This window comes from Panthera uncia (assembly GCF_023721935.1).
Source record: "Panthera uncia isolate 11264 chromosome A3 unlocalized genomic scaffold, Puncia_PCG_1.0 HiC_scaffold_11, whole genome shotgun sequence".
NCBI classification, from domain to species: Eukaryota; Metazoa; Chordata; class Mammalia; order Carnivora; family Felidae; genus Panthera; species Panthera uncia.
In genome coordinates, this window is record NW_026057578.1 from 62,031,584 (window position 1) to 62,039,658 (window position 8,075).

General features: G+C 52.4%; 1 protein-coding gene and 1 long non-coding RNA gene across 2 annotated transcripts in view; one reads left to right on the forward strand and one right to left on the reverse strand.

Moving 5' to 3' along the window:
* LOC125936223 (uncharacterized) overlaps positions 1–473 on the reverse strand; it is a 6,582-nt gene extending 6,109 nt beyond the window's left edge. The window contains exon 1 of the long non-coding RNA XR_007461964.1: positions 195–473. This is a non-coding gene — a long non-coding RNA (uncharacterized LOC125936223). The remainder of the gene's footprint in view (positions 1–194) is intronic.
* Positions 1–8,075, forward strand: part of ABCG8 (ATP binding cassette subfamily G member 8) — a 17,830-nt gene extending 9,755 nt beyond the window's left edge. Inside the window, exons 5-13 of the mRNA XM_049650219.1 lie at positions 483–615; positions 717–986; positions 3,370–3,532; positions 3,622–3,705; positions 4,591–4,790; positions 5,235–5,311; positions 6,024–6,291; positions 7,256–7,383; positions 7,469–8,075. Of these exons, the coding sequence (XP_049506176.1) occupies positions 483–615; positions 717–986; positions 3,370–3,532; positions 3,622–3,705; positions 4,591–4,790; positions 5,235–5,311; positions 6,024–6,291; positions 7,256–7,383; positions 7,469–7,606 (1,461 nt within the window). The 3' untranslated portion in view covers positions 7,607–8,075. The remainder of the gene's footprint in view (positions 1–482; positions 616–716; positions 987–3,369; positions 3,533–3,621; positions 3,706–4,590; positions 4,791–5,234; positions 5,312–6,023; positions 6,292–7,255; positions 7,384–7,468) is intronic.

The window sequence follows — 8,075 nt, forward strand, 5'->3', positions numbered from 1 at the left end:
CCCCCCCCCCCCCCCCCCCCCCCCCCCCCGCCTCAGGGCCCAGTCACAGGTCAACTCTAAGCAGCCCAGCTCGCCATCCTTCCATAGGTACCCTGCCCTCTGTCCGCCTTTAAACCCCACATCCTTCTGTAAGCCGCCTACGCCCTGGCCGGGTCCCTTCACAGCACAGGACAAAACGTGAGAGGAGTGTCTACCTGTTTTCCGGTCCTCCGTGTGGGCAGAGTGCCCTGCTGTCCTGTCCCCAGGTCGCGGCCAGGTTCCCAACATGGCGCCGCCCTCTGCGCGTGAGAGCCACTCAGGATATGCAGAAAAAATGCAGGAGCAAACACTGCATGGGGCAGCGAAGGCTACAGCACAAACCCACCCGGAGGGGGTGGGGCGGGGGGCAAGGGTGGGCAGCCGCTTTCTACTCCAGGACAGCACCCACGTAACCTGGAGCGAGGCGGGCAGCGCCGCGCCTAAACCTACGTCCTCCCGCGCAGGTGGACGATGTGATTGCGGAGCTGCGCCTGCGCCAGTGCGCCCACACGCGTGTGGGCAACGCGTACGTGCGGGGCGTGTCTGGGGGCGAGCGGCGCAGAGTCAGCATCGCGGTGCAGCTCCTGTGGAACCCAGGTGAGGGGGCGGGGAGGAGGGTGGACAGAGGCGCCCCCGCGGCTTGGCTCCCACCAGCCACAGTCCTGCCGGCTCACTAGGCCCCTGTCTCCGCTGGGAAGGAATCCTCATTCTGGATGAGCCCACCTCCGGCCTCGACAGCTTCACGGCCCACAACCTGGTGAAAACGCTGTACCGCCTGGCCAAAGGCAACCGGTTGGTGCTCATCTCCCTCCACCAGCCTCGGTCTGACATTTTCAGGCTTTTTGATTTGGTCCTCCTGATGACGTCCGGCACCACCATCTACTTGGGGGCAGCCCAGCACATGGTGCAGTATTTCACAGCCATCGGCCACCCCTGTCCTCGCTACAGCAACCCTGCAGACTTCTATGGTGAGCCCCCAAGCAGTGCCCCCCCTCCCCCACCCCCCGAAGCTCCAGCAGGGCCTGATGGAGAGCTTCAGGAGGGAAGCTGTCAGAGGTTTCAGGGGAGTAGGATATAGGAGCAGGGCGGCCCAGCGGGCTGGAGAATGTGTGTCACTTTGCCAAGTATCAAATACTAGAAACAAGGGCCCAAGAAAATCCAGCTTCTGACATAGCCACTCTTGTGTGCATGATAAGAAACCTGTGAGTTCCAAAGTGGGTGGTGGGGGGATAGAATTCAAGAGGGTTTGGGTCAATTTTCTAGAATTGTGGTCTTTATTCAGACTCTTTAGGGAAATTTAGGAGGCCACCTGGAAATCTTCAAGCTGTGCCCTGGTGCCCCCGCAGAGGCAGGGAGCCTGAAAGCACTGTATGGTGGAGGGACCCCAGGGCCCGGAGAGTTCAGGGCCTTTTGGAGGTCTTGGTCAATGAGGTACTAGGTCTGAAAATTGCTTTGTCACCCCCAGAAAGGCCTTCCTGCTGAGGGTCCTGAGCCCTCAATTGTATAGCCCTCAGGGAAAGCATGAGCTGGTTCCTGGAGAGATAGTTCCTTTGTTCCTGGAGAGATAGTTGCCTTTACAGGTGTGTGACCCGAAAGCGGATCCCTGGACCCTGAATGCTGAGGCGTGCCATGGCTGCTGGCCAGGCCACACAGCTTTACCAGGGCGGCTGGGGGGAGGGGGCGGGGAGACAGTAGCTGTGGCTTGTCCAATATGCCACCTGGAGCCCCAGCCTTCCTCCCAAGATGGCCCAGTGTAGCAAGGCCTCACCAATAACCATGACAACAGGGACCATGTCCTTGAGGGCAGACATTGGGCCCAAAGGCACCAAGCTACAGAGGGTGTCCCTTTGACTCTCACAGCCCTGTCAGGCCAAGGCCATTTCCATCCATACAGATGAGAAGACAGAAGTCTGAAGAGTTAAACCTTTGGCAGAGAATTTGTAAGACGCAGAACTGGGACTCCCAGCCAGTGTGTCCAGCCCCCAACTTGACTCCTGGCCCTGGGCCCACATCCTCCTGTCAGCATCCAGTGCTCTTCCCCACCCCAGGGGGACTCTCTCCAGTCTGCCAGCCCTTGCCCTGTGCACTCACAGCGTGTGAACTCACATAGAGGTCACCCTCCCTCCCAGTGCTCAGGAGCCAGCTTGGCTTCCTGGCAGCGTATCATCCTGAGGCTAGCCATTTCCAGATAAAGGGGGCAGAGGGCATCTGTCAACCTGGCCACGGGAGCAACATGCAGTAACTCCAGAGCGGGGTTACCAGAAGTCAAATGCCTAGAACAGACCTGAACAGAAGTTTTTCTTTATTTTATATTTTTATCACTTTTGGTGGGGGGCTCTTGCCTACCACCTACCAATCTGGGGTACAGGGCCTGGCAGTACCCAGAGAATCTGGTGTTCTGATCTACAGCCCTGCACACCAAGGAGACATGTTGCATTTTACAAGACCGCTCCTAGACATTATCCTGCCATGGGACGTGTCATGAAAATGGTAGGAAGGAAGAGACAGAGGTTAAGAGGAGAAATGGAGGGAGGTGAGCCACCCTCCAGCCTGCAGTGAGGCTGGGTTCAGAAGGGTCCTGGTGGTGACTGGGTGGATGTGCCTTTCTGACATCGCAGGAGCCCCATGAGAGTAGAGCTGTGGCTGGGACTACCAGATGCTCCCCACAAGTAACATAGAGGTGGGTGCACAGTAGCCTGGTTCTCCAGCTGGTCATGCCAGCTCCTTCCCCTGGAGGGCAGTGACAACTCTGCTTAGAGTTGGCCAGACATTGGCAACCTCCAGCCAAAACATTCTCCCCTTCTAGACAGGTTGCTTAGGGAGCCAAATTACTAATCTACAGTGAGAACTAGAATTTCCCAGTGCCCAGACTTCCCAGCTGTCCTATGGCCAGCCTCCCTTCCCCTCATGGGTAGAAGGCACACCTGGAAGGCTGAGTCCCTGTCACAAGCTTTAATGGCTTGAGCTGGAGTCAGGGCATAACTGTGTCATGACCTTTGGCTCCAAAGGCCCAGTGCATCCTGTCCTGTCCTAGGGATGTCCCCATAATGAGCCTGGGTGTTGGGATGGAGGCCAGGGCCCACAGGGCCTCTGCTGTTGCCTTTTCCCTGAAGCAGGCTTTCCCCTGAAGTGGATGTGGCTAGGCCCAGCACAGGGGAGGCCAGCCCTGGGTATCTCTCTGCCTCTCTCTGCTTTCCCCATCACTTCATGGTCTACCCTCACAGGGTGGGGAGCATGTCCCAGAACCTCCAAGGGCTGACCAGTGTTGTGAGCTGGCCTTGCAGTGAGCTCCTCACCTGTGAGCAGGTGCAGAGACCTGGCCACACATGGCCCCACATCCTCTACTTACAGTGGACTTGACTAGCATCGACAGGCGAAGCAGAGAACAGGAAGTGGCCACCAGGGAGAAGGCTTGGTCCCTTGCAGCCGTGTTCCGAGAAAAAGTTCGTGGCTTCGATGACTTTCTGTGGAGAGCAGAGGCAAAGGAGCTGGGTGAGGGCACTTGCCTGGAGAGGTAAGGCAGGCCAGGGCGGCTCTGGGTGGAGAGCTCCTTGCAGAAGGCAGCCGCCCCCATGTCCCATGACACCCTCTGCCTCTTGACAGCCAGGCCCTCCCCCAGGACACTCACCAGCCCCTGACTTCCACTGAGCTGCCTGGCCCTGTGCAGCAGTTTACCATGCTGATCCGGTAATTATCTGCCATTTCATCCCACCACCACCTCCCCTACCCCAGACCTCTTTATTGTGTCAAATTAAGCCCTTTCTATCTAAAGTGAATTTGAAGGAGAAAGCAAAAGGTAGAATTCTTAAAAACCAGTATCATCAAGACTAGCACTAGCTCTCTCTCTATAATACAGAACACTCCTGTTACTTTTATTCTTTAAACAAAATCAAAATGTTCTTATTGGCTGAATGATTGTAGAAATTACATAGGATCATTATGAAAAATTCAGACAATACAGGAGAACCTCAGTGGAAGGAGAAGGTCTCCTGTTAGGCCAGCCCTCAGAGTAAACGAGACCCAAGTGTTTGGTGGGTGATATTCCCATGCACACAAGCATTGTAATTCATAAATGGGATCATACTCTGCATATGGTTCTGTAACCATTTTTTTGTTTTTGGTTGCACATAGAATAGGCCTGTACCTGTCATCCGGTTAGGTCTTCCTCAGCATTCCAATCTAGCCATAATTCATTTTCCTGCAAACTGTATATTGATGGTCAGATTTTTTTAGGCTTATGCTATGACAAGTAACACTGCAACAAACATCCTTGTAGGTGCATCTTTACACACGTGATTGGTTATTTCCTTAAGATAATGTGTTTAAGTAAAATTGCAAGGCTGATACACTGACAGTAAAGTAACAATTGTTTATTATGCACATACGGTGAGACAGATGCTTTCATCCACGATCTCATTTGAGCCTCAGAATCCTTGCGAGGGGGGTACTGCTGTTCCCCCATTTTTATGAGAGAGTAAAGTGAGGCTTTCATCCCTGCATAGACAGAAGGGCATTGCTAGTGTCACGGGGCTGGTGTATGTTATTCCCTTGGCACCTCTTTTGTTTTTTAAGTCGTCAGATTTTCAACGATTTCCGAGACCTGCCAACTCTCCTCATCCATGCAGCAGAGGCCTGCCTGATGTCCCTGGTCATTGGGTTCCTCTATTATGGCCATGGGGCCATCAAGCTCTCCTTTATGGACACAGCTGCCCTCTTGTTCATGATTGGAGCTCTTATCCCTTTCAACGTGATTCTGGATGTCATATCCAAATGTGAGTGTGCCTTGCTCTCTGTGACCCACACCCGGAGCAACCAGAGGACACGGTGGTAGTCACCCCTCTGAGCTGGTCCAAGGCCAACCTCTGTTCCTCCAAACTCCTGGGGAAAATGGGTTTGCTGACTGTTTTCACCATGATTGTGAAATAAAAGAAGATGATGATTTTTAAGGTTCGCACATTAATATTAGTATGCAAATGAACACAGAGTGCCAAGCAGTCTTAGACATTCCTATAATAGCGGGATTTATATTTGACAGCAGTTCATAAGTTACAGAATTACAAACACCTTAAATTAGGATGGTTTAACTCTGCCTGCTTTTTAAAAATAGGAGACATTTAGGCCACAGGAATATTTACAATTGTACTAAAAGAGACTCAAAAACAGAAACACTGAAAATTAATGTCACTTTTTCATTCTCCTTTTCTCCCCTTTTTTAGGTCACTCAGAGAGGGCAATGCTTTACTATGAACTAGAAGACGGGCTGTACACTGCTGGTCCATATTTCTTTACCAAGGTGACTGGTCAGGGCTGAGAGCAAGTTACCAGGTGGGGGTGCAGGGACAGAGAAAGCTACACTGCATTGTACAGAAGCTCCAGAGTAGTATTTTGCTGAACCAGGGGCCATGCATCATCTATGGTTGCTGCTGTCATGTTCCCTAGGGGGTTATAGAGACTTGCTATTTTTTAAACATTTACCCGAAGACCAGGACTGTAGACCAAGAGTGACACTTTCCTGGTCAGCAGAAATCTGAAAAAAGAAAAGAAAAGATGGGAAACATCCAGCATACTTTACCTCTCCAGTCTCCCCACATCTCCAGGAAGCAGGTCAGCAGGTGTTACTGTACTTATTTCCAGGAAGTGGAGGCTCAGAGATGTTATACGGCTGTCTCAAAGCCCCACAGCTATTTGGTCTGGGCAGGCAGGGTGGGGACTTTGAAACAGGAGAATAGATACACAACTGCCATTTTCACCAGGCCATGCTGCTTCCGCGGGGGAAACTGTTCTGAACTCTCCCAGATGGAGCACGTGGCATCTGCAGTGGGAAACCAGCAGTGAGCTCACGTTCCAGGGTCCCATGGGCCCCTCACGGGCCCTCCTGCTGCAGTCTGGCTATTAGCAGGAGGGAAGGTTGACATCCTTGAGGGTTACACTATCTTCAAACATTTAAAGAACAATTGGCAATGAAGGCATTAGCTCCACGTCCTTGCAAGGGCTATTCTTTGCAGATCTTAGGGGAGCTTCCAGAGCACTGTGTCTACATCATAATCTATGGGATGCCCATCTACTGGCTGGCTAACCTGCGCCCGGGCCTGGAGCCCTTTCTACTGCACTTCCTGCTGGTGTGGCTGGTGGTCTTCTGCTGCAGGATCATGGCCCTGGGTGCCGCTGCCCTGCTCCCCACATTTCATACATCCTCCTTCTTTGGGAATGCTCTCTACAACTCCTTCTACCTCACCGGGGGCTTCATGATAAGCTTGGATAACCTGTGGATAGGTAAGGCGTGCTCCCCTCCCCTGGTCAAGCTTTTTGAGGCCTTCTGGGGTTGGATGAAGCCTATATTCACTTGGGGATGAGGACTCATCACTTAGATCCATTTAAAGCCTGGTTTTTCTGGGAGCAGGTGTCCTTGCCAACTGTCCTGTGTGTCAAAGGAATGTCTCCATGAGAGGGTGCAGATGGCACCTTCCCATATCCCTCAGCTGACACTTGGAAGCCACCCTTGACTCTCACTCTCCACATTCACCTGGGAGTCAGGTTAATTCTGCCTCCCACATCTTTCTCAGATCTGTCGCCTTGCCTGATCTCCCCCAGCCCTGGCCTTACTGTCTGGTGTCAGACCACAGCTACGGTCTCTGTGACCCTGATCCCTCCACATCCCTCTCGACCCTTGCCCATGGAAAGGGCTTTTTGTAAGGCGGAAATCCATGTTGCTGCTTTGCTTGAGTCCTCTAGTTAGGGCTGCTGACTCTCCACTGCCTCCACCTAGCTCTTCTGAAGTCCCCAACACCCTCCATGCACTCACATCTGAGCCTGTGAGGCTCTTCTCTGTAGGGCGCCATTCCCCCATTTCCACAGCTGCTCTCTTCTGCCAGGCCTTTCCTGACCATTCAGGGCAAGTTTGTTCCTTCCTCCTACTCCTAGCTCTGTGATACCACCATTGGGTCAGGGCACAGACTCAGAAATGTCAGTTGTACCTCCATGGAGCTGAGAACATGCTGGGACATTTAATAAGTTACTCTCTCAAATTGTTACCAAACGTGTGGTGACTCCTGTAGCCACTTGGACCTTCTGTCCCAATCCATGTCCCAAGCTACCCCTCTCGCCCTTTTGCCCTCTCCCTGCCCTCCTGCTCCCTCAGGGACCTTGCTGCCCTTGCGTAAGAGCCCCATCTCCAGGAGTGTTTCCCAGGGAGCAGGTGGTTAGCCTGTGTGAATAACATGAGTCTCGCTATTTTCAGTGCCCGCTTGGATTTCCAAAGTCTCCTTCCTCCGCTGGTGTTTTGAAGGGCTGATGCAGATTCAGTTTAAAGGGCACACTTACCACATGGCCATCGGCAACCTCACCATCCCTATCCGGGGAGACGTAGTAAGTAGCTGAGGCCTTCGACTCTAAAAAGATAACATTCATCTGAACGTCTTCTCAGTGGGTTTACTGATATCTGTGTCCCCAGATCCTCAGCTCCATGGGCCTGAACTCATACCCGCTCTACATCATCTACTTCATCCTTATTGGCATCAGTGGTGGCTTTGTGATCCTGTACTATGTGGCCCTGAGATTCATCAAACAGAAGTCCAGTCAAGACTGGTGATTCATGCCCAGACTGCTGCTTGCTGGTGGGGACTCTAGGAGACCTTTCAACTGCACTCCTTTCCTTCCTCCCAAGGAGCCCCATCCCGGGCACCAGGAGGACAGCACAGGGAGCTCAGCTACACCAGCCCTCAATGTGCAGTGGCACAGGCTGGCCACAGGATGGCAGTAGAATAAAGACAGTGGAAGGGGATTTCTGATCACTGGCCAGAGCTTGCGATTTCTGGGAATGAAAACCATACTTGGGGACATCTACAATGTTGCTAATTTATTTCCTTTTCGTATGTATTTATATAGGCAACCCAGTGCAAGATGGGAGCGAGTTAGGAATGAATTGAGTAGGCTGTGTGGGAACTGGTAGGATCCATAGGAATCAATAACAATGCCTAGCAAAATGTTTGGCCTCGTCTTCCAGGATCCTCAAACTCTGTGTTAAGTCACTCTCAATACAGAAGATGACCTAAAACATA